This window comes from Aquarana catesbeiana, linkage group LG13, assembly GCF_042186555.1.
Source record: "Aquarana catesbeiana isolate 2022-GZ linkage group LG13, ASM4218655v1, whole genome shotgun sequence".
NCBI lineage: Eukaryota > Metazoa > Chordata > Amphibia > Anura > Ranidae > Aquarana > Aquarana catesbeiana.
The window spans coordinates 4,974,610-5,000,180 of NC_133336.1; the positions used below are offsets into that span (position 1 = coordinate 4,974,610).

Sequence of the window (25,571 nt, forward strand, 5' to 3'; positions counted from 1 at the left end):
TCTCTCTCCTTCTCTCTCTCTCTCTCTCTCCCCTTCTCTCTCTCTCTCTCTCTCTCTCTCTCTCTCCTTCTCTCTCTCTCCTTCTCTCTCTCTCCTTCTCTCTCCTCCCCCCCCCTCTCTCTCTCTCTCTCTCTCTCCTTCTCTCTCTCTCTCTCTCTCTCCTTCTCTCTCCCCCCCTCTCTCTCTCTCTCTCTCCTTCTCTCTCCTTCTCTCTCTCTCCTTCTCTCTCCTTCTCTCTCTCTCTCTCTCTCTCTCTCTCTCCTTCTCTCTCTCTCCTTCTCTCTCCTTCCCCCCCCCTCTCTCTCTCTCTCTCTCTCTCTCTCTCCTTCTCTCTCCTTCCCCCCCCCCTCTCTCTCTCTCTCTCTCTCTCTCTCTCTCCTTCTCTCTCCTTCTCTCTCTCTCCTTCTCTCTCCTTCTCTCTCCTTCTCTCTCTCTCTCTCTCTCTCTCTCTCTCTCTCTCTCTGTCTCCTTGCAGAAAGGGAAAAAAAACGTGTAAAAAAAAACCAAACTAAAAATAAAAAATACCTAGATCAAAATTTGATCTAAGTCAGTGCCAGGGTTAGTGTTGGGGTCATGGTCAGTACATTTTGGGCAGGATTTTAATTTTTTTAATTAGTATTCGTGTCGGTGTGTTTTAGGTAGAATAAAAAACAAAAAAACAAAACAAATTGCTCACTATTGTTTCTGGGAGGTACTCCGGGTACAATCATCAACTAACATCCACATATGGGGTATCGCTGCGATCGTCAGAAGAAGGAGAATTGGTTTTGGGTTGTTCTTTGGGGGTAGGTTATGGTAGTAACAAGAAATATACAGCTACATTTAAAAAAATATATTTTCTTTACTATTTTGGGCCAGTTTTCTTCTGATAAAAAATAAATAAGTCAGGATATATCCATTACCATTTACCACCAAATGAAAGCCCAATTTGTCCTGGAAAAAACGCGGTATAATCCACCTGGATAAACAAAGTAGTTGTGATGTTATGTACGGTTTTACTAACACAAGTCAAACTGTGCTCAGGCATTAACATTTTTTTTACCCTTAGGGGGGGAAGCCCAGGGAATGGGGGGGGGGGGGGGGGGGAATCGTGAAGGATCAGCAATCACGTGACCGCTGTCACAGTGGTCACATGAACAGAACCTGGTCCGCTACCGATAAGTCCGGCCTGAGAACTGTCCCTGTGCTGGGAGTGAGCAGTGAGTGATCTCTCAGCACAGAAACATCGACTGCCCAGCAAAGCATATCTGCAGCATGTTCGTGTTAAGGCCCGCCCTTTTTTCCACTGCACATTTGTGTTGGTCGGTCACAAAAGGGTACACCTAAACCCTCACTGGACTAGATTTGGTTTGCTAAAGCACCGTGTATTGTAAACAATTGACACTTTTTTTTTATTACTTCTTTTTTTTTTTTTTTTAACATCTCAGTTCTATTGATGTTGTGCATCCTGTTTTGTTCACTTCCTGTCTGCATGCAGCCACTTCCTGTCTGGTAAAACGTTGTCAGCAAGGCAGGAAGTGCTTATTGCAGCCCATAGGTGTGCACCCCAAATGTATTAACACATGGACGGTGTCAGTAGTGCAGTAAACTTTTCAGAAGGGCAGAGGTTGGTGTCATTAGGGCAGTGGACAGTGTCAGTAGTTTTTTTATTATTTTATTTTTTTTAATAATTTATTACAATTCTTTTTTAGGATACCCATGGGGGGGTTTGGTGAAATATCCGCAGGGGGTGATTAGGGTGTGCCCAGGCACACCCGACACACCCCCTGCGCACACCTATGTTGCAGCTTTGGATAGCGGTAGAAGGCTGGCAGGGGTCCTAACCCCTCCCCACTCCATTCAATGTAACTATAATGCACAAAATATAACTGGATACTAATATTTATAGGTAAAGTTGATCCGGGGAATATCCGATTGCCTCTTGGGGGATCAGGAAGGAATTTTTTTCCCCCGCTGGAGCGAATTGGATAATGCTTTGCTGTTTTTTGGGGTTTTTTTTTTGCCTTCCTCTGGATCGGCTGTGGGTATAGGATTGCATATGGAGGTTTTCTATTTATGTGTGATTTTTTTTCTATGTTGGTTGAACTGGATGGACTTTTTGTGTCTTTTTTCAACCAGATTAAAGTGGTTGTAAAGGCAGAAAGTGCAATCTATGCATTAAGAAAAAAAGCCTTCTGTGGGCAGCAGCCCCCCTCAGCCCCCCTAATACTTACCTGAGCCCCATCTCTGTCCAATGATGTTGCACGAGAGACTCGGTTCTCTGTGACTGTCACTCCTGATTGGCTGAGACACCGCCTGTCAATCGGGAGGGGCTGTCAATCGAAGTCAGTGAGCCAATGAGGAGAATGAGGGGGCGGGGCTAAGCCGCGGCTCCGTGTCTGAATGGACACAGAGAGCAGTGGCTCGGCTCGGGTGCCCCCCCCATCGCAAGCTGCTTGCTGTGTGGGCACTATACAGGAGGGAGGGGCCAGGAGCTCCAGCCAGGGACCCCAGAAGAGGAGGATCGGGGGCCGCTCTGTGCAAAACCATTTCAGAGCCGGTAAGTATAACATGTTTGTTATTAAAAAAAAAAAAGAGACTTTACAATCACTTTAACTATGTAGCAAATGTAACTTAGTAGCAAAACTAGGAAAAATCGTTTTTGACGGCATGATTAATGTGCTGTTTGATTCACTAAATGTTTTGTTACTCGCCAAAATGTCTCCATTTGATGTACAGCTGCTACTGACTTGCTAGTCATTAATGATACATTTTTTATCTCTATATCTGACTGCAGCTGTACACTATATTCCTTTAAAAAATTTTCAATAAAAATGTATTGAAAACGTTTTTAAAATTTTTGCTGGACAGAAACTTTGCGGCATGCTAGTAATGACCGCTCACCATAGTCATTTGCCTTATGTGCCACTGCAGCAGATTGGCCATAAAGCTTGAATCTTCGTGACACGCTCCCTCTATACGCCCCGTGTTACTCTTATATATCATGTGATGGGTGCTTCGAAGATGGGTGCCTTGATGATGGATTCCTCGATGATGGATTCCTCGATGATTCCTCAATGATGGATTCCTCGATGATTCCTCAATGATGGATTCCTCGATGATTCCTCAATGATGGATTCCTCAATGATGGATTCCTCGATGATGGTTTCCTTGATGATTCCTCAATGATGGGTGCCTCGATGATGGATTCCTTGATGATGGATTCCTCGATGATGGATTCCTTGATGATGGATTCCTTGATGATTCCTCGATGATGGATTCCTTGATGATTCCTCAATGATGGATTCCTCGATGATGGATTCCTCGATGATTCCTCAATGATGGATTCCTCGATGATGGTTTCCTCGATGATTCCTCAATGATGGGTGCCTCGATGATGGATTCCTCAATGATGGATTCCTCGATGATTCCTCAATGATGGATTCCTCGATGATTCCTCAATGATGGATTCCTCGATGATGGATTGCTCGATGATGGGTGCCTTGATATTGGGTGCCTCCATGGGTACCTCGATGATGGGTACCTTGATGATGGTTACCCCGATGATGGGTACTTCAATGATCGGTGCCTCTATGGGTACCTCAATGATGGATTCCTTGATGATGGTTACCTCGATGATGGGTGCCTTGATATTGGGTGCCTCTATGGGTACCTCGATGATGGGTACCCTGACCTATGACATGTCCACTACTATTTACCTACGAATGTTGCTCTGCTTCCATATTGGCTGTTTTCATGGTTCTCCATCTCCCTTACAGAGCAGTATTGCTTCGGATCCAGGGCGCCGGGTCCTGCACAGTATGCTGAGTCCTTTCCCCAGCCCCTTTCACAGTCCCTTCCGGAGTCCCATGCGCAGTCCTTTCCGGAGCCCCTTCAAAAACTACGGACACCCCGTGGGGAAGACTAACGATTTCGACTGCGATGACGAAGAGATGAATCTAAACTGCTTTATCCTCATGTTTGATCTCATATTAAAACAGGTACAGAGCCTGGTGTTCCCGCTCTTCCTCTCCCCAGCTCTCTTCACCCTGGTATAGGTTTGCTGTGTATGTATACATCTCTATAAATATATGGACTCTTCTATCAATGGCTTACATTGCACCATACAGCTTGTGTCTATTTTCAAATTCCGGTAGAATTCTGGTAGGTATAAATGGTGGTAAAAATCTCTATCTATCTATCAAAGCTGGAAGTGCTGTGGGAGAAAAAGGGCACACAAGGGGTCCCGAACAGCAGGTGGAATGGGGGCAAACAGGGGGGCCCAGACAGCAGGTGGAATGGGGGCACGCAGGGGGGCCTGGACAGCAGGTGGAATGGGGGCACACAGAGGGGCCTGGACAGCAGGTGAAGGGGGGCACACAGAAGGGTCTGGAAAGCAGGTAAAATGGGGGCACACAGAGGGGCCTGGACAGCAGGTGAAGGGGGGCACACGGGGGCCCGGACAACAGGTGAAAGGGCGGCACATAGGGGGGCCCAGACACTAGGTGGAATGCACACAGAGTGGCCCGGACAGTATGGCCACTGACAAGGCAGTATAGCCAGCCCTCCAGTACCGGCCCCATCAGTTCAAAAGGGGGGCCTGGGCACCTGCCAAGCAGAAGGAGCAGTTGTACTGCGATATCGACAATCTTCTAGTGCCTCCCCATGCAGTGGTAGAAACCAGTAGTGCTGCAGGGGGAGGCACAAGAGGATCGGCAATTTGGCAGTACAGCCGCTCCTCCTGTTTGGCAGGTGCCCAGTCTCCCTTTTGAACTGATGGGGCCCGGTGCTGGAGGGCCGGCTGTACTGCCTTATCAGTGGCCCTGCTGCTGGGACCCAAGGGCCACACCATATATACAAAAGAGCCACATGCGGCCCTCAAGCCACAGATTGGGCAACAAGGCTGCAGAGCAGGGGTAGGCAACCTCGGCCTTCCAGCTTTTTTGAAACTACAAGTCCCATGAGACATTGCAAGACCCTGACAATCACAGGCATGACTCCTGGAGGCAGAGGCATGATGGGATTTGTAGTTTCACCACAGCTGGAGTGCCGAGGTTGCCTAACCCTCCTGTAGAGCATCCCGGGGGTATATTGGTGGAAGAGATATGGGGGACATCTAATGGGACAAACTGCTTATTGTGTTTCAGATGGAGTTGCAAGATGACGGCATCACGCTGGGATTGGAGAACAGCCTGTCCAAAGACGTCATCTCTATCATAAATAACGTGTTCCAGGCCCCCTGGGGGGGCTCCCACACCTGCCAGAAGGATGAGAAGGCGGTGGAGTGCAGCCTGTGTCAGTCCAGCATCCTCTGCTACCAGATGGCCTGTGAGCTGCTGGAGCGGTTGGCGCCCAAGCAGGAGATCCGCCTGGTGGTATGTAATCCCGGTGCTCAGGGGGGACCTCTGCTTCCCGCTTAGTATTGCTGCCCAGAGACTTTCCTGCAAGAATTACTTGTCAGGTAGATGCCAGAGTGCCATGAGAAACACACAACGTGTTTGCCTAAATTTTTATAATAGATTTAGCTCTCACATGACATTACCACCGAGTACATAGATGCCAACTATTCTGAATAATCCCGGGACAGTCCTGCATCCTGGCCCTCTGGGCCATGTCCCGGGACACAGCATCAGCCTTATTTTTCTTCCGTTCATTGAAGGACACAGCAGAGCTTCATGACAGATGGGTTTGATGTTGTCACTCTCAGGAACCATAAACCAGACAGAGACTGAGAATGCGCCTCTAAAAATCACACTTTTAATGAAATGGCAAAAATAATACAGTTCAGGAATGTAATCAAAAAACAGCCGGGGTTTGGATGCCAGAGCGGGTAATCAGACGAGCCGGGGTCAGGAAACCAGAGGTCAGCGTAGTCGGGAGCAAAAAATCAGGAACAGGAATCGGAAGGGGCGTCAGCCAGGCCAAGTCATACACAGGAAGGAAGCACTTACAGAACATAGACCACACAAGGGCAAGGAGGAAATGAGCAAAACTGCTTAAAAAGAAAAAAGGGGGCTGGCTGTAGGCTGGACTAACAAGACAGGTTAACCACTTGCCTACTGGACACTTTTACCCCCTTCCTGCCCAGGCCGAATTTCAGCTTTCAGCACTTTCACACTTTGACAATTGCGCGGTCATATAACACTGTACACATAGGACATTTTTATCATTTCCTTCACACAAATACAGCTTTCGTTTGGTGGCATTTAATAACCACTCATGGGCATTGATGGGCACTAATAGGCTGCCGTGATGGGCACTGATAGGTGGCACTGATGGGCTGCCCTAAAAGGTGGCACTGATGGGCACTGATAGTTGGCACTGATGAGCACTGATAGGTGGCACTGATAGGAGGCACTAATGAGCGCTGATAGGTGGCACTGATGGGCACTGATAGGCGGCACTGATGGGCACTAATAGGCGGCACTCATGAGCGCTAATGGGCGGCACTGATATTCGGCACTGATGAGCACTGATGGGTGGCACTGATGAGCACTGATGGGTGGCACAGATAGGCGGCACTGATGGACGACACTGTTGAGGAGGCACTGGTGGGCACTGATTGGCAGCCCTGGTGGGCAAAGATAGGCAGCACTGATGAACACAGATTGGCAGCACTGGTGGGCACTGTTGGGACTACACTGATATCAGTATGTGGAAAGGAGCGCCGATAAACGGTGTCTATTTACATCTGTGATCAGCTGTGTATGGACGCAGCTGATGACGTGGTAAAGAGCTGCTGATTGGCTCTTTACCTCAATCTGTGATCAGCTGTGTCCTCCCGGAACTAGCCGTCTGCGATGTAGCCGTCATTTGGCTATAGCGCGGTCAGCAAGTGGTCAATGGTAACCAGGTGAGTCACTGTGGTAACAATGAGTGACTGGTAATTAACCGACAGCTGAGCAGCTTCTTAGCACCGGAAGAAATTGCTGCTCGTTAAGTAGCAGGAGGCCAGCCCTGACAGCCACCTGCTGAAGCCCAGCCCTGACAGCCACCTGCTGAAGCCCAGCCCTGACAGCCACCTGCTGAAGCCCAGCCCTGACAGCCACCTGCAGGAGCCCAGCCCTGACAGCCACCTGCAGGAGCCCAGCCCTGACAGCCACCTGCAGGAGCCCAGCCCTGACAGCCACCTGCAGGAGCCCAGCCCTGACAGCCACCTGCAAGAGCCCAGCCCTGACAGCCACCTGCAAGAGCCCAGCCCTGACAGCCACCTGCTGCAGCCCAGCCCTGACAGCCACCTGCTGCAGCCCAGCCCTGACAGCCACCTGCTGCAGCCCAGCCCTGACAGCCACCTGCAGGAGCCCAGCCCTGACAGCCACCTGCAGGAGCCCAGCCCTGACAGCCACCTGCTGGAGCCCAGCCCTGACAGCCACCTGCAGGAGCCCAGCCCTGACAGCCACCTGCAGGAGCAGGATGCTACGTGCAGCTAAGCCATTCACATGTGCAGTAACTCAAAAAGACATCAATTGCGAGGATGGTGGCCATGCGTGGGTGGTCTCCACATATTTAGCAGTGTGGTCTGGGCAGGACCAACTCTTAAAGTGGGTGTGATGAGCAGTCCCTGCCTATTTGGAATCTAGACAAGACCAACACTTAAAGTGTAAGTTCATCTTTACAGAAAATCTGTAAGGTGAACTTACACTGGACCGCCTCCCCATCTCCCCCGGTCCCGCTGTACTTGAGGCCGGTGATCTCCCGCACTGACACATGTGAAGACGCCGACCAATCAGAATGCCTCCTATCTGTACCTCTATGAGGTAATGTTAGGAGATTAAGCCGCGGGGGATTTCTGATCCCCGGAACGGTGAAGAGGCGATATGATGTGTCAGTGCGGGAGATCAACGGCTTCAGGTACAGCGGGACCGGATGCGATGGTGAGGGGGTGCAGTGTTCACCTTCCAGATTTTTCTGTAAAGGTGAACTTACCCTTTAATGCCGACATGGTTTGGGCATGTCCATCCAGGACGTGTGAACAGTATCCCAGGATCCAGGACCATGGCGCTTTTTCATCCTCCCAACGCGTTGCGTCTCAACCCACTTTCTTCAGGGGGATATTTTTTGATCACACTTATATTTCCACACAGCATTTTTTTAATATATTTTTTGTGATGTCACTATTGTAATGTACCTGGTAGTTGAGCCTGACTGGTGGAAGGAGACCTCTCTTAAACGCTGGTTCAGGAGCCGCTGGAAGTGGGAACAGTGGTCTCCTGAGCACAGTGGGTAGGAGGGCCTGATGTAGGTTCCAGCAGAAGCAGACACCGGAACTGGAAGGATGTCCCTCAGGGATGGCTGAATCGCAGATGCAGGTAACTGGTGCAGGCCGGAGGGCAGGCGGACAGATGCGATGACAGCAGCTGGAAGCAAACAAGCAGGCTGGAAGCAGCGTCACAGGACACAGGCAAACAAGGTCAGACAGTCCGTATTGGCAGGAGATCGGGCAGGTATAAACAGGAGGAATGATCCAAGGATAGTCAGACAGGCAGGAGTTCGGCAACAGGTAACAGAATGAGCAAGGTCAGGCAAGCCGGGTCGGATTTGGAGACCGGAGAGTGGTCAGACGTAGCCGGGTCAATAGCAAACAATCAACAAGCAGATACAGGAACTTTCAGGTACAGAGCTGCAGACAAACAGCACCTGACATGAGCACCTGTGACTCTTTTAAAGGCCCCTTGGCGCCAAACGGCGCTAGCGCGAACGGGGGCGCGCGTGCGCGCACCCGCGAACGCGCGTACGGGCGCACGCGGAAGCGCGCCGGCGCCCCCTGGTGGGGAATTTAGCTGAATTCGCCTAGAAACATTTCTTGTGGACCTGCGTGCACGCAAATTCACCCGACGACTGCTGACATGTCCCTGACATTGCCCCCTCCCAACGGGCAGCCTCTGGATGCCCAGATGACTCTTCTTTTCCGGATGGGCAGAGAAAAAGGCACGAATCAAACGTTTGGCATGAATATTACAGTCAGGTTCCCATGAGTTGTTTTCCGGACCATACCCCTTCCATTTAATTAAAAACTGTACTTGCCCAGACCTCTTTCTGCAGTCAAGGATGGATTCCACTTCATACTCCTCATTGCCGTCCACCAGAACTGGTTCAGGGACCCTGGTGCCCCTATCAGGAAAAGGGTCATCTACAGCAGGCTTTAAGAGTGACACGTGAAACACAGGGTGTATCTTAAGTGAGTCAGGTAAGCATAATTCATAAGATACCTCGTTAATTTTCCTTTTCACAGGGAAAGGCCCAATAAATTTAGGAGCAAGCTTCTTGGAAGGACATGTCAATCTAATATTATTGGTAGACAGCCATACCTTGTCGCCAAGCTGAAGGTCTAGATCTCCTCTTCTTTTCTGATCAAAGAACCTTTTATTGTCCGCTTGCGCCTTGGATACCGCTTCCTGCAAGATCCGATTATTACGGTTGAGGAATTGCACTGTGTCCTGGACCGCTGGAACTGAGGATTCTGAAAGAAAATCTGGTAAAAAAGATGCATGAAATAATATGCATGAAATAATATAATTATATATATATATATATATATATATATATATATATATATATATATATATATATATATATATATACAATAATTGGCAAAGAAAGGGGATTGACCGGTGGCAGAGTGACTAGCATTGTTATAAGCGAATTCCGCTAGGGGCAGCAGGGACACCCAATCATCTTGCACAAAAGATGTAAAACACCTAATGTACTGCTCCAGAGTCTGATTTGTCCTTTCAGTTTGCCCATTTGTTTGGGGGTGGTACGCTGAGGACAGAGCTAGTTCAATTTTCAGGTTTTCACAGAGGGCTTTCCAAAAACGTGAAGTAAACTGTACCCCCCTATCAGACACTATATTTGCGGGAATTCCATGTAACCTGACAATTTCCTTAATGAACACACGGGCCGTCTCCACAGCAGAAGGTGTTCCCTTTAGGGGTACGAAGTGGGCCATTTTGGATAGTCGGTCGACAACCACAAGGATTGCCGAACATCCCTCAGAACATGGCAATTCAACTATAAAGTCCATTGCTATCATCCTCCAGGGCCTATCTGGTATAGGCAATGGTCTTAGCAGTCCCCAAGCTCTGTTTCTGGGAGTTTTATTCTGGATGCAGACAGAGCAGGAGTTAACATATTTTCTGCAAAATTCCTTTAAGTTAGGCCACCAAAAGGTGCGCTGCACCAAGTCAAGGGTCTTACGGACCCCAAAATGTCCTGCAAGTGGATGGTCATGCAAGAGTGTTAGCACCTTGACTCGGACGTTCTCTGGTACAAAAATTTGACTTCCCCTCCATAATAGTCCATCTCGAGATGTTAAAGAGGACCCCTGGAGACTTGAAGGTTCTGGGGATGCTTCTCTGATCATGGATAGAAGATCTGTCTGAAGGAGAAGAAAACTATTTGCCGGCAGAATAGTGTCAGGTACAGAAGAGTCCTTAGGATTATCAAACATGCGCGACAGCGCATCTGGCTTTACATTCTTGGATCCCGGCCGGTAGGTTATATGGAAGCAAAACCGTGTAAAGAATAGAGCCCAACGGGCCTGTCTGGGTTTTAGTCTCTTAGCAGATCTTAAATATTCCAGATTCTTGTGATCCGTATAAATTAGTACTGGATGGACTGCACCTTCAAGCAAATATCTCCATTCTTTCAAAGCTGTCTTGATAGCAAGTAACTCCCGGTCCCCCACATCGTAGTTCCGTTCAGCCGGTGAAAGTTTCCTAGAGAAGAACCCTACAGGATGCATCAGGTCCTTGTTGCCTTGTCGTTGGGAGATAATAGCACCCACAGCTACTTCGGAGGCATCAACCTCTAGGATAAAGGGCAAAGATGGATCAGGATGACTAAGGATCGGAGCCGACGTGAAACGCCTCTTTAACTCTTCAAAGGCCTCTTGAGCTTCCGAGTTCCAGTGGAAACGAAGATTCTGCTTGGTAAGCTGTGTAATGGGGGAGATGATGGTAGAGAATCCCCTGATAAACTTCCTGTAAAAATTTGCAAATCCGATGAAGCATTGTACGCCCTTCTTGTCCATGGGTGCTGGCCATTCTAATACAGCAGACACTTTCTGAGGGTCCATTTTGATGCCGGTGGGGGAAATGACCAACCCCAGAAACTGGATCTCCCTTTGTTCAAATTCGCACTTCTCCGCCTTGGCATACAATCTGTGCAGGCGGAGTCGGGCCAGAACTTTACGGACATGTTCCCTATGTTGCTCGAGAGAACTGGAGAAAATTAGAATATCATCCAAGTAGACAATTAGGAAGATGTCCAGGAAATCCTTAAACACATCATTGACCAGATGCTGAAAGGTGGCAGGAGCATTGCAAAGGCCGAAGGGCATGACTAAATATTCATGGTGTCCGAAACGGGTCCGGAAGGCCGTCTTCCATTCATCCCCGGCCCGAATGCGGACCAGATTGTAGGCTCCTCTCAAATCCAATTTGGTAAAGATGATGGCGGACCTTCATTTTTGAAACAGTTCGGGTATTAGGGGCAACGGGTAACGGTTTTTGACCGTGATTTTGTTTAACTCCCGATAGTCCACACAAGGGCGAAGCGTAAGGTCTTTTTTGGAGACAAAAAATATGCCCGCCCCGGCTGGTGAAGTGGACTGTCGAATGAAGCCTTTTTCAAGATTTTCATTGATGTAAGCCTTAAGTGCCTCTTGTTCCTTTTCGGATAGCGGAAAGATGCGCCCAAAAGGAATCTCAGCTCCAGGAAGCAACTCAATTGGACAGTCATAGGGACAATGGGGTGGCAGAGAGTCTGCTCCTTTCTTACTGAACACATCTGCAAAGTCCTAATAGGCCTCTGGTATGTTTTGAAGCAGATCGGGGTCAATGTCCATACACAGTAAGGTGGTAGCAGAATTGACAGGTTCAGGTAGACAATGTTTCTGGCAATAGGGTGACTGAAACTTGATCTCGCCCGTGGCCCAGTTAACAAGAGGATTGTGGGCTTGAAGCCAGGGCATTCCCAAAATGATTGGAAAAAGAGGTGAAGAGATAACGTCCAGGACTAGGATTTCTCGGTGCTGAGATGAGCAGGTAGCAGACAGAGGAAGGGTTTCTTGAGAGACCTGTCCAGATTTTATATGGGATCCATCGGCCAGAAAACTTGAAAGTCTATGTGTCTTATCCTTTAAAGGAAGATCTTGTTGAGTAGCAAAAACAGAGTCCACAAAGCAGCTGCATGCCCTGGAATCAACAATGGCGTTGACTTGAATTGTTCTTCCCTGGAGCTGTAATGAGAGAGGGAGGACAAGTTGAGTGGCATTGGCTGTTAAAGCAGATAAACTGGTTGGAGTTGAAGAAAAACACTTACGGGTCTTTACTGGGCAGTTGTTCACATAGTGGCCCGTCCCGCCACAATAGAGACAAAGGTTCAGTTGGCGTCTGCGTGCCCGTTCTTCAGGGGTCAGAGTAGTACGCATAAGACCCAGTTGCATGGGTTCGGAGGCATCAGTTGTTTGGTTGACTGGACTTGGCCCGGCAGAAGGTGGATATCGGGAGGCAGGCAGCGGGGCTCTTGTGGTCATCCACATAGGCCGTGTTTGTTGAGAGGATCGTTCAGACCGGCGCTCACGAAGGCGTCGGTCAATTTGGATTGTAATGGCAATAAGTTCCTCCAAGGTGTCAGGCATTCCCACCCGGGCAAGTTCATCCTTAAGACCCTCAGATAGCCCCATGCGGAACTGGTGGCGTAGAGCTGCGTTGTTCCATTGAGTGTCTGCGCTCCAGCGTCGAAAGTCCATGACATAGTCCTCGGCCGGCCTACGGCCTTGCTGGAGTGCGAACAAAGCTGCCTCAGCGGTGGCAGTCCGCTGAGGGTCCTCATAAATCTGGGCCATGGCTTCAAAGAAGGCGGGTAAAGACTGGATCTGTACAGCGTTGGATTCAAGCAAGCGGTGGGCCCAGGTCTGGGGTTCCCCCTGGAGAAGGGATATGACAAATCCCACCTTGGTGACTTCCAAGGAAAAAGTCCGTGGCTGTAAACCGAAGTACAGTTGACAGGCGCTGCGGAAAGCCAAAAACTTGGTTCGGTCACCAGAAAACTTTTCAGGAAGAGGGACTCTTGGTTCCGGTGGAAGCATGACGGAGGGTGGTGCAGCAGCCTGTACTGGAGCGGCTGCGGGAGCAGGAGCCACACCACCGGGACCACTGAGGTTTAACACTTGACCCTCTAGTCTGTCATAGCTGTCCTGTAAAGTCTTTACTGCTTGGGTGAGGGCTGCCAGGTGCGTACAGATCTCCTTAATGGGAGAGGTCTCTCCTGCAGGCTAAGTCATGGCTGTTCGTACTGTAACGTACCTGGTAGTTGAGCCTGACTGGTGGAAGGAGACCTCTCTTAAACGCTGGTTCAGGAGCCACTGGAAGTGGGAACAGTGGTCTCCTGAGCACAGTGGGTAGGAGGGCCTGATGTAGGTTCCAGCAGAAGCAGACACCGGAACTGGAAGGATGTCCCTCAGGGATGGCTGAATCGCAGATGCAGGTAACTGGTGCAGGCCGGAGGGCAGGCGGACAGATGCGATGACAGCAGCTGGAAGCAAACAAGCAGGCTGGAAGCAGCGTCACAGGACACAGGCAAACAAGGTCAGACAGTCCGTATTGGCAGGAGATCGGGCAGGTATAAACAGGAGGAATGATCCAAGGATAGTCAGACAGGCAGGAGTTTGGCAACAGGTAACAGAATGAGCAAGGTCAGGCAAGCCGGGTCGGGTTTGGAGACTGGAGAGTGGTCAGACGTAGCCGGGTCAATAGCAAACAATCAACAAGCAGATACAGGAACTTTCAGGTACAGAGCTGCAGACGAACAGCACCTCACATGAGCACCTGTGACTCTTTTAAAGGCCCCTTGGCGCCAAACGGCGCTAGCGCGAACGGGCGCGCGCACCCGCGAACGCGCGTACGGGCGCACGCGGAAGCGCGCCGGCGCCCCTGGTGGGGAATTTAGCTGAATTCGCCTAGAAACATTTCTTGTGGACCTGCGTGCACGCAAATTCACCCGACGACTGCTGACATGTCCCTGACAACTATGTTTATAATATAGGAACACGGTGTTGTTGTGTATTATATGTTTATGTAGCATCACAACACTGTTACAGTTCAGCTATGTTTCGGATGGTGACAACAGTGGACCGTGGTCTGTGTAATGTGTGTTGAAAGAGCCACTTGTAGCTCGGTGACAACTCAGGAGCATGTTGTCACCGTATAACAGGAAGTGCCTGTACAAGGACCTTCGTGGCAGGGACACCGGGCAGATTTTAAGTAAATGAAAATGACTGTTAAAATAAAAATAACTTGTTCATGCGTCTGAGATTGTACGATCGGCCTTCCATGGCTGCATGTAGGACCGCGGGCGAGCAGAATCGTCTTTTTTTCCTCGCTGTTCTCGCTGTAGTGCATACTCCCCTCCCCCCCCCGCTTCCCATAATCCGTCCTTCTCGGCGCTGTCAGGCTGAAAAATGATCCGTACACTTTGAGGGATATTCCGGAAAAACACAGCGGCTCAGCGGGATTATTGATGCGCGCATTTTAGCCGAAGCCCCTTGCTGAGCCGCCGCGCTTGCGGAGATCGCCGTGATTGATGGGCTGAATTTTCGGTTTACAGACTTGATCTGTTGTTACTGTTTCAGCAACTTTGGTGACAAATGGCTGGATATTAACAAGCAAAGGGGGGGGGGGGGGAGGGGATCCTCAAACACTCACATCACTCATCCTCCTATGAAGTGCCTGCGGAGCTCTTCAGGGATCAGCTCCTCTTTGATTAGAGAGAGGGATTTTCCATCAGAATTACCCGCCGGACAGGGAGGGGGTTGTACGCCTCGTATATATATCGCCCATCAATTACTGGATATGAAGGTTAAAGCTGAACTCCGGGCAGCTGAATACAAGGATAGCAAAAATATACAGGAGCTTTTTTTTTATTTACGTTTGTCCATCCACTCCTGAGATTTACACAGCTCTGCCACACAGCCCTGTCTGGCAGAGCAGGAGGCCTGATTTTTATTTTTTTTTCTCTGCTGCTGTCACAAGCCTGATAGGAGACTGAAACGAGGTTGTCCTCTATTGTATCTCCTGGCCAGGCACCAACGAGAGTGGAAAAGACCGCGCCAGGGGACGGGAGGAACACGAGCGGCACTGGATGTTGACGGCTGAACCTCGGGGCTGGTGATGCCGAGCTGGCAGATCTGGCTGCATATCGGATCAGGATCAGCCGAGCCTTAGGATGAGCCAGTTGGGGGGGTTAAGGAAGAACTCTAAGCAGATTGCAGGTTCAGGAAGGCGGGGCTTACCAACCAGTTCTCCCAGTCAGCCCAACCACTTAAGGACCAGGCTTATTTTTCGGTGCTTACAAGTTAAAATCAGGTTCTTTTTTGCTAGAAAATTACTTAGAACCCCAAACATTATATATATATATTTTTCAGACACCCTAGGGCAGTGATGGTGAACCTCGGCACCCCAGATGTTTTGGAACTACATTTCCCATGATGCTCAGGCACTCTTCAGTGTAGTTGGACATCATGGGAAATGTAGTTCCAGAACATCTGGGGTGCCGAGGTTCGCCATCATTGCCCTAGGGAATAAAATGGCGGTCGTCGCAATACTTTCTGTCACACCGTATTTGCGCAGCGGTCTTACAAGCCCCCTTTTTTTGGGGGAAAAAAAAAATACACTTTTTTTAAATTAAAAAATAAGACAACAGTAAAGTTAGCCCAATATTTTTTATAATGTGAAAGATAATGTTACGCTGAGTAAATTGATACCCAACATGTCGCGCTTCCAAATTGCGTCCCGCTCGTGGAATGGCGACAAACTTTGACCCTTAAAAATCTCCACAGGCGACGTTTAAAAATTTGTACAGGTTACCAGTGTTGAGTTACAGAGGAGGTCTAGGGCTAGAATTATTGCTCTCGCTCTAACGATCGCGGCGATACCTCACACGCGTGGTTTGAACACCGTTTTCGTATGCGGGCGCTACTCACGTATGCGTTTGCTTCTGCGCGCAAGCTCGGCGGGACGGGGCATTTTAATTTTTTTCTTTTTTTTTTTTTTCCTTATTTATTTTACTTTTTTTTTTTTTTGACACTATCCTTTTAAAAAAAAAGTCACTTTTATTTATATTGCAAGGAAACAGGACCTCTTAAATGTGAGATGTAAGGTCTTTTTGACCCCAGATCTCACATCTCATATTTACACCAAAATGCATTAAAAAAAAAAATTCCCCTTTAAGAGCATTGGGCGGAAGTGACGTTTGATGTTGTTTCCATCCTCCAATGCTATGGAGCTGATTTGTGGGCCCGCAAATGACGGCTCCGGTAAGCGGCGGAGACGACTGGAGCACGGGGGGGAGGGAGGGGGGCCCTCTCCCGCCCCCGATAAAAGTGATCTTGTGGTGAATCCACTGCTGAGACCACTTTTATCTGAAAGCGGACCGCCCACTGAAGAAGAGGATACCAGGGCTATGGCAACTATCTGCTGCCATAACAACAATATTCCTTTTCAAACAGCCAATGTGTTATACATTACGGCGGGCGGTTCACAAGTGGTTAAAGCGGTTGTAAACCTCAGACATGAAATATGAACAAAGCATAGTGTGTGCTTGTCTCAGTCCAGAGTACTGAGTGTCTCTGCTGCCTCCTTCCTCTGCTACTGACACCAAGAGAAAAATGGTGACAGGGGAGGGGGCTCCAGCACACAGCCTGTGGTTGACAGCCTCAGCTCTGTTGCTGTGTGAAGGTGGGGGTGTGTCCCTTCCCTCCAATCAGCTCTCAGAGCTCTCTTCACTGAGCCCTGCAGAGTGTAACTTCAGCTCTCTCCGCCCCGTTTTTTTTCTGAACAGCCAGGGTCAGCAGAGGGGGAGCAGCGAGGTACAGAGGTGGAAACAAAATTTGGATTCTGAGGTCAGGTGGGGATGAACAGCAGCAAGGGGCGGAATCCGGGATCAGGTCAAGGCAAAGCTGGATCAGTAACAGAAGACAAATGCAAGACTCAAGCAAGGCACTGGGGATGGCCGACCACCAGTCAGCAATGACGCAGGATAAGGGCTTCCTTTAAATAGGCCGCCTGGCACCAAAAGAGAAGGTGAATGCGCCCCCACATCCGCGCCCATGCGCGTGCCCGGTGACCGTTTTATGGGAAATACCACATTCATGCACAGGTCTCTGTGCCAGCCGTCTTACAGGAACTCCCTGACAGCTGCAGTTCAGATAACGAGGAGCTTGGGTTCAGTTTGCCACCCAAGTTTGTCCAAAACCCAAAAGTTAGCCGTCATTTCTGGGCCAACCAAGTATAACATTTCCCACGCCGCAGCTGACGTACACAAAGGGGTGGGCATGCCCCGTGATGTCATTGATTTAGGTCAGTGATGTCATGGGCATCCGTGACCCCTTGTAGGGCGAAGTATCTCCTATCTGCAGCTGATTGGCCCGCTAACTTCTGCCTTCAGGACCAGTCCCAAGCTCATTCCTACTTAGAGGTCCTTCCCCTTCCTCAGCCTGTGATAGGAGCAGCAGATGAGCTCATCTCTTTGTCACTCTGCTTTCTCCTCCTATCAGCTTAATCCAACTAACTGGCTCCTAGTGCTGCTTCTCTCTCTCCCAGCCTGAGCTCTGCTGTACAGGGACTCCAAGTCAAATCCTAGGACTTACAGAAACAAAACAAAAAAACTGAGGAGGAGAGAGAGCGCCACTGTCTAAGCGTAGTAGTCGTGGGAGAGTCAATAAAAAAATGTAATAATAGGATTTTGCACTCGCATGCATACAGATGGACATCAGCAGATGGCAGCTTCTTGAGAATTCTCTGAATATGGGACAATGAAAAAGGAGAGAGGAGACATGCCACTCTCAGTGTAGTATTAATACTTGTGCAAAAAATTATTTAGGAAATGCACTCACATGATAATTTATGGAATACAGGCATTACTCCAAAAATCCAGCAGGTGGCGCCCTTCTAATGATACTCAATGGAGGATAGGTAAGGAGCTGCTTATGGTGGTTAATATCGTCAAAGCTACAAGTATATGGTGGAAAAAGACAAGAAAGCAAAGAGGAGAGTAGGCAGATCTAAGTGTATTATGTCTACTGAAATAAGTAAAATAAAAATGCACTCTCATAAGAATTTCATAGAATACATACATTGCTCAGAAAATCCAGCAGGCGGCGACCGTTTAATGATGCCCAATGGAGGATAGGTAAGGAGCTGCTTCTGGTGGTTAATATCTTCAAAGTTACAAGTATATGGTGGTTAAAGACAAGAAATCCAAGAGGACAGTAGGCAGATCTAAGTGTAGTATATTTATTGAAATAAATTAAACAAAAAGGTAAAAATGCACTCACATGAGAATTAATGGAATACAGGCATTAAAAATCCAGCAGATCTGAGAAGCTTTGCCATAATAAAATCATTAAAAATAAAAAAAATCCAGCAGGTGGCATCCTTCTAATGATACCCAAAGGAGGACAGTAGGCAGGCATTACTCAAAATCCAGCAGATCTGAAAAGCTTTTTAAAAATAAAAAAATCCAGCAGGTGGCATCCTTCTAATGATACCCAATGGAGGATGAGTAAGGAGCTGCTTCTGGTGGTTAATCTCATCAAGGGTACAAGAAAGCCAGTAGGACAGTAGGCAGATCTAAGTGTAGTATATTTATTGAAATAAGTAAAATAAAAAGATAAAAATGCACTCACATGTAGAAAGTAAAGGAGCAAGTGTAGCATATTTATTGAAATAAGTAAAATAAAAAGATAAAAATGCACTCACATGATAATTTATGGAATACAGGCATTACTCAAAAAATCCAGCAGGTGGCATCCTTCTATTGATACCCAATGGAGGATAGGTAAGGAGCTGTTTCTGGTGTTTAATCTTGTCAAAGGTAAAAGTATATGGTGATAAATGATGAGAAAGCCAAAAGGAGAGTAGGCAGATTTGAGTGTAGCATATTTATTGAAATAAGTAACATAAAAAGATAAAAATGCACTCGCATCATAATTTATGGAATACAGGTATTGCCCAAAAAATCCAGCAGGTGGCATTCTTCTAATGATACCCAATGGAGGGTAGGTAAGGAGCTGCATCCAGTGATTAATCTTGTCAATATACAAGTATATGGTGGTAAAAGACAAAAAAGCAAAGAGGAGAGTAGGCAGATTTAAGTGTATTATAGTTACTGATATAAATAAAATAAAAAGGTAAAAATACACTTACATGACAATTTATGGAATACAGGTATTACTCAAAAAATCCAGCAGGTAGCATCCTTCTAATGATACCCAATAGAGGATAGGTAAGGAGCTGCTTCCTGGTGATTAATCTTGTCAATATACAAGTATATGGAGGTAAAAGACAAGAAAGCAAAGAGGAGAGTAGGCAGATTTAAGTGTAGCATATTTATTGAAAGTAAAATAAAAAGATAAAAATGCACTCACATGATAATTTATAGAATACAGGCATTACTTAAAAAATCCAGCAGGTGGCATCCTTCGAATGATACTCAATGGAGGATAGGCAAGGAGCTGCTTCTGGTGGTTAATCTCATCAATGCTACAAGTATATGGTGGAAAAAGCCAAGAAAGCCAAGAGGAGAGTAGACAGATCTAAGTGTATTATACTTACTGATATAAATAAAATAAAAAGGTAAAAATGCACTCATGTGAAAATATTGGAATACATGCATTACTCAAAATCCATCAGATCTGAAAAGCTTTTTAAAAATAAAAAAATCCAGCAGGTGGCATCCTTCTAATGATACCCAATGGAGGATGGGTAAGGAGCTGCTTCTGGTGGTTAATCTCATCAAGGGTACAAGAAAGCCAGTAGGAGAGTAGGCAGATCTAAGTGTAGTATATTTATTGAAATAAGTAAGATAAAAAGATAAAAATGCACTCACATGTAGAAAGTAAAGGAGCAAGCATTATACCAAACATCCAGCAGGTGGCATCGCATAATGGGTCTCAATGGCTGATCAGTCCTGGTTTGTTATTGGTGGGTAGGCATGGCAGATAACGCTCTACTCCTATCATGGGCTGGAAGCCAGGAAGGACTCGCACTTGTGCATGTGACTGGGGGGCCACTATAGATTGCAAGGAAGCCGGCACTTGCTTAAAGGCATGTCCCATGCAGACGAGGGGGCTCCAGTATATTATAATTTCTTGGGGCCTTTTTTTTTTTTTGTAAAATACATTGTAAAGTGGTTGCCCCCCCCCGAAGCCTGCCAGATAAACTCCTATATTGTTTACCTCAGCCTGTCCCTACTAGCTTCCGTGACCCAGCAGAGTTCGGTGGCTGGTTTCTCACCTGGTTCAGGCGTCTCCAGGGGCTCAGCTTTGTTGGGACAGGGGAAGAGGGTGTGCGCTGCGCATGCGCTGCTTTTGAAAAGGAAGATGGCCCTTGCCGTGCCACTGATGACTTCTAAAATGAAGATTAGGAGCAAAAAGGAATACTAACGTGATAAATATATTTATTTTTCTACGGCTTTTGATCTTGAAAATGTGCGCGTCATGGCTCTGACCCACCCCTCCCCCATCTGTCCTTCCAGGAGCCGACCGACAGCCTAGAGGAGAGCCTGCTGTACTACAGGCCGGTATTTATCATCGGCACCGAGGGGGAAGAGGAGGAGAATCCCGCCAAGATACACGCCGATAATCCCGGAACTCACACCGAGACCACGGGACCCGCCAACACAACAAGTATGACCACCTAATCAATACTTCCCATTATTTAAAGGGATTTTGGGCACCCCCTGCAATAGGAATTTCAGTTTTGGTGAGATACTCCCTAAAGGTTAAATACTTCTAAAGGGATGCAGACCCTGCAGCTTTCCTCATCAGAACACTGGGGAGTGCACCAGGTGATTATAATGAACCAGACCCTCCCATTGAGAATCAGTAGATGTCTGCACTAAGATACAAATCAGATTTTGGGCACCCCCTGCAATAGGAATTTCAGTTTTGGTGAGATACTCCCTGAAGGTAAATACTCCTAAAGGGATGCAGACCCTGCAGCTTTCCTCATCAGAACACTGGGGAGTGCACCAGTTGATTATAATGAACCAGACCCTCCCATTGAGATTCAATAGACGTCTGCACTAAGATACAAGTCAGATTTTAGGCATCCCCTGCAATAGGAATTTCAGTTTTGGTGAGATACTCCCTAAAGGTTAAATACTTCTAAAGGGATGCATACCCTGCAGCTTTCCTCTTCAGAACACTGGGGAGTGCACCAGTTGATTATAATGAACCAGACCCTCCCATTGAGATTCAATAGACGTCTGCACTAAGATACAAGTCAGATTTTAGGCATCCCCTGCAATAGGAATTTCAGTTTTGGTGAGATACTCCCTAAAGGTTAAATACTTCTAAAGGGATGCAGACCCTGCAGCTTTCCTCATCAGAACACTGGGGAGTGCACCAGGTGATTATAATGAACCAGACCCTCCCATTGAGAATCAGTAGATGTCTGCACTAAGATACAAATCAGATTTTGGGCACCCCCTGCAATAGGAATTTCAGTTTTGGTGAGATACTCCCTGAAGGTAAATACTCCTAAAGGGATGCATACCCTGCAGCTTTCCTCTTCAGAACACTGGGGAGTGCACCAGGTGATTATAATGAACCAGACCCTCCCATTGAGAATCAGTAGACGTCTGCACTAAGATACAAGTCAGATTTTAGGCATCCCCTGCAATAGGAATTTCAGTTTCAGGTGAGATACTCTAAGGCAGGGATCTCCAAACTACGGCCCTCCAGCTGTTGTGGAACTACACATCCCGTAAGACATTGTAAAACACTGATATTCACAGACAAGAGTGGGAATGATGAGAATTGTAGTTCCTGAACAACTGGAGGGCCATGGTTTGGAGACCCCTACTCCTAAGGGTTAAATACTTCTAAGGGGATGCAGACCCTGCAACTTTCCTCATAAGAAACCTGAGAGCTGCCCAGGTGATTATAATGAACCAGGCCTTCCCATTCAGAATCAGTCCGCACAAGACATGGGGAGACAAACTGCTATTTCTTCACAGCAACAAAAGGCAGGAATCGCCTACATTTGTTGAAATCCCCACAATGTACATTCATCACCCAGAGGGGAGTGTTTTTACGTCAACAAAAGTGGAGTTACTCTTTAATGTAGAATTGCAGGTACCCCGGGGATCCTTCCCTTTTAATTGTCAATGTTTAGGAGAGAAAAATTGCTGGACAGTCTGCAGTGCTCACATTACCCAATCGGTCAATCAGTCAATCAAATTCCTCCCTTGACTCTTCTATGCTGTACTGATAGAAGAGAAGGGAGAATAATGGGGTTAAAACGTAACCGAAAATGTATCAAATAAGTGAAGAGCAGAGCCCGGCGTTCGCACTAAACAGCATCTCATTTTCTTGGTTTTACTGTAATAGATGTGAAAAACGATACGGATCACAAGTTCCTCTACCAGCAGCTTCCTGTGACCCTGAAGTTAATTTACACCATTCTCCAGGTGCGTCCATTGTGGGGTGTATCTAAAGCCCCCCCCCGGGTGTGATTGTTACACAGTTAGGGGTCTGTTGATAAAGATAATTTGCTATGCGAATGGCTCAACACTCATACAGCCGACACAAATAATCCCCGTAATTTGTCTAATATGTGTATTTCCTACGATCATCCGCTCCATCTAGTGGCCATAATGTGGTATTTTCCTGACTGAGGTTTTTTTTAGGAGAATCCCAAATTATAGACATGTGCAATTCGTTCAGTTCCGAATTTTTTTTTTTTTTTTTAACGAATTTTGACAAATTCGTTAATTCCGAAATGTCCGAATTTTTCAATTTCCAAATCTCCGAGTTTCCGAACTTTTAAATTTCCAAAATTTCGGAATTTTGGAAATTTGGAATTCGGAGATTCGACATTTCGGAAATTGGGAATTTCGGAAATTCGAAATTTTGGAAATTAGGAAATTGGAAAATTTGGAAATGCGAAATTTCGGAAGTTTGGGATTTCGGAAATTTAAAAGTTCTTGAAATTCGGAATTAGGAAATTCGGAATTTCGGAAATTTGAAAATTCTAAAATTTGGAAATTTGAAAACCTGAAAATAAGAATGAAAATCTGAAAATTCAAACGAATGAAAATCCTAAAATTCGAAAACCCGAAATTCTGAAATAATAACTAACTATTAAATTATAGGTATTGGAATTTCCTTTCAAATTTGGCTGTTATTGAATGTAACGAATACGAATTTATCCGAAGTTACGAATTATCTGAAATAATGAATGACATATCTAAAAGAATGGAACGTAACGATCTAATAATAATAAAGAAAAAAATAATAATAAAACCTTTTTATTATTATTATTTATTTTTAATTTGTTCCATTCCATTTGTTTAGATGCGGCATTCTTTATTTCGGATAATTCGTAATTTCAGATAAAATTCGAAATTAAACATTTGGAAATTTTGAAAATTCGGAAATTTGAAAATTTGGAAATTTGAAAATTCGAAAATTTAGATAAAATTCGGAATTCAAAGTTTGGAAATTTTGAAAATTCGGAAATATGAAAATTTGGAAATTCGGCAATTCGAAAATTCGAAAATTTGGAAATTTGAAGACTAAGGAAATTTGGAAATCCGAAAATCCGAAAATTCAGAAACTCGAAAATCCGAATTTTCGAATTTCCAAATTTTTGAATTTCCGAATTTCTGAAAAAAGCAAAAAAACGGAAATTCGGAAATTCAAAAATTTGGAAATTCGGATTTTCGAATGTCTGAATTTTTGAATTTTTGAATTTCCGAATTTCCGAAAAAAGCAAAAAAATGAATGAAATGAAAACGAGCGAATTTTTTGTCAGTGCACGTGTCTACCAAATTATGGCCACTAGATGGAGCGAACGATTGTAGGGAATAACTATATTAGACACATTATGGTGATTATTCACAATAGCTGTGCAAGGGTTTCGAGGTGGGGGGGCAGAGGATGTAAGATTTCAACTAAAAGACCTGCCAGAGTGTCTTTCTCTCTCTCTTATCCTTATTTTTTTGTATTTAGGAAATGGCAAAGTTTGATGAACCGGACATCCTGTTCAACATGCTGAATTGTCTGAAGACCTTGTGTCTGCACGGCGAGTGTCTTTACATCGCTAAGAAGGACCATCTTCAGTTCCTTGCCTACATACAGGAGCATATGCTGATCTCCAGGTAAGCTGCCAGACCATCTAACCCCAAAGCATGCTGGTGTCATGGTCAAGGGGTCAGACTGGGAGAGCAGTAGAGAGACTCCCACCAACCACCTGGATAAGTGCAGCAGCAGATCACCCTGGTGGATGACTCGGGGGTTCACCTAAGGTGCAGGGGGGGTCTAAGCACTAACCAGTATTCACCAGAGCTCCTGATGGTGGGGATGGGTTTTGCTGCGTGTTAGACCCAGGTCACGGTCCTCAGGATCACCCCTCACCAGGAGGTGAACAAGCCAGAGTCCAGATATAGCAGGTAGAGATCAAGCCGTAGTGTGGTCATTAAACAAGCCAAAAGTTCATAACAAGTGGTAGCAAATATACGGACAGCAGCAGAAAAAAAACAAGATATTGGCTGGAAAATAATAATCTGGCAAACAAGAGGTGCAAAGGCGGGGCTTAAGTCAGGAAACTCATAGGAGGAGCAAAGGGTTCAAAAGAAAGAAGGTTCAAGGCGGGGTCATTCAAGGAATTGTCCAGGGAGCTGTTCAGTATCTCAGGTGGCTCCCAACAAGAGGAGACGCCGCTATACACAGCGGAGGTCGCAGGTATAGTTCTGGGTCATGACAGCTGGGAATCTGGCTGAGGAGACGAGATGGACAGATGAGAACCATAACGGGGACATGGAAATTCCTAGCAGCATTGTAGCCAGTTTGACTAGTCTGGGCTGATGATAGACGATTCACAAATGTTACATCCACATCTGACCACACCTTCTCACCCACCAACCCCGGCACTTCACATCACCCCCGTTCTTCACTTCATAAACTGGCTTCCCATTACATGGAGGAGACTCTTTTACTTATAAAGCCCCAAATAACCTACAGTGCCTTGAAAAAGTATTCATACCCCTTGAAATTCTCCACATTTTGTTACAACCAAAACCGTAAATGTATTTTATTGGGATTTTATGTGATAGACCAACACAAAGTGACACATAATTGTGAAGTGGAAGGAAAATGATAAATGATACAAATAAATATGTGAAAAGTGTGGGGGGGGCATTAATATGGAGCCCCCCGGAGTCAATACTTTGTAGAACCCCCTTTCTCTACAATTACAGCTGCAAGTCTTTTTGGGGATGTCTCTACCAGCTGTGCACATGGAGAGCATCTGTGAACAGCAATTTTCTCAATGTGATTTAGGTCTGGACTGTGACTGGACCATTCTAACACATGATAATGCTTTGATCTAAACCATTCCATTGTAGCTCTGGCTGGATGTTTCGGGTCGTTGTCCTGCTGGAAGGTGAACCTCCGCCCCAGTCTCAAGTCTTTTGGAGACTCTAACAGGTTTTCTTCTAAGATTGCCCTGTATTTGTCTCCATCCATCTTCCCATCAACTCTGACCAGCTTCCCTGTCCCTGCTGAAGAAAAGCATCCCCACCAC

General features: G+C 46.6%; 1 protein-coding gene across 3 annotated transcripts in view; it reads left to right on the forward strand.

Moving 5' to 3' along the window:
* The window catches only part of UNC79 (unc-79 homolog, NALCN channel complex subunit), a 270,207-nt gene that overhangs the window by 108,440 nt on the left and 136,196 nt on the right, over positions 1-25,571 (forward strand). For all 3 annotated transcript variants that reach the window (XM_073609763.1, XM_073609762.1, XM_073609764.1), the window contains 5 exons: positions 3,759-3,980; positions 5,127-5,354; positions 20,518-20,668; positions 22,376-22,455; positions 23,999-24,147. In XM_073609763.1, coding sequence (XP_073465864.1) covers positions 3,759-3,980; positions 5,127-5,354; positions 20,518-20,668; positions 22,376-22,455; positions 23,999-24,147 — 830 coding nt within the window. The remainder of the gene's footprint in view (positions 1-3,758; positions 3,981-5,126; positions 5,355-20,517; positions 20,669-22,375; positions 22,456-23,998; positions 24,148-25,571) is intronic.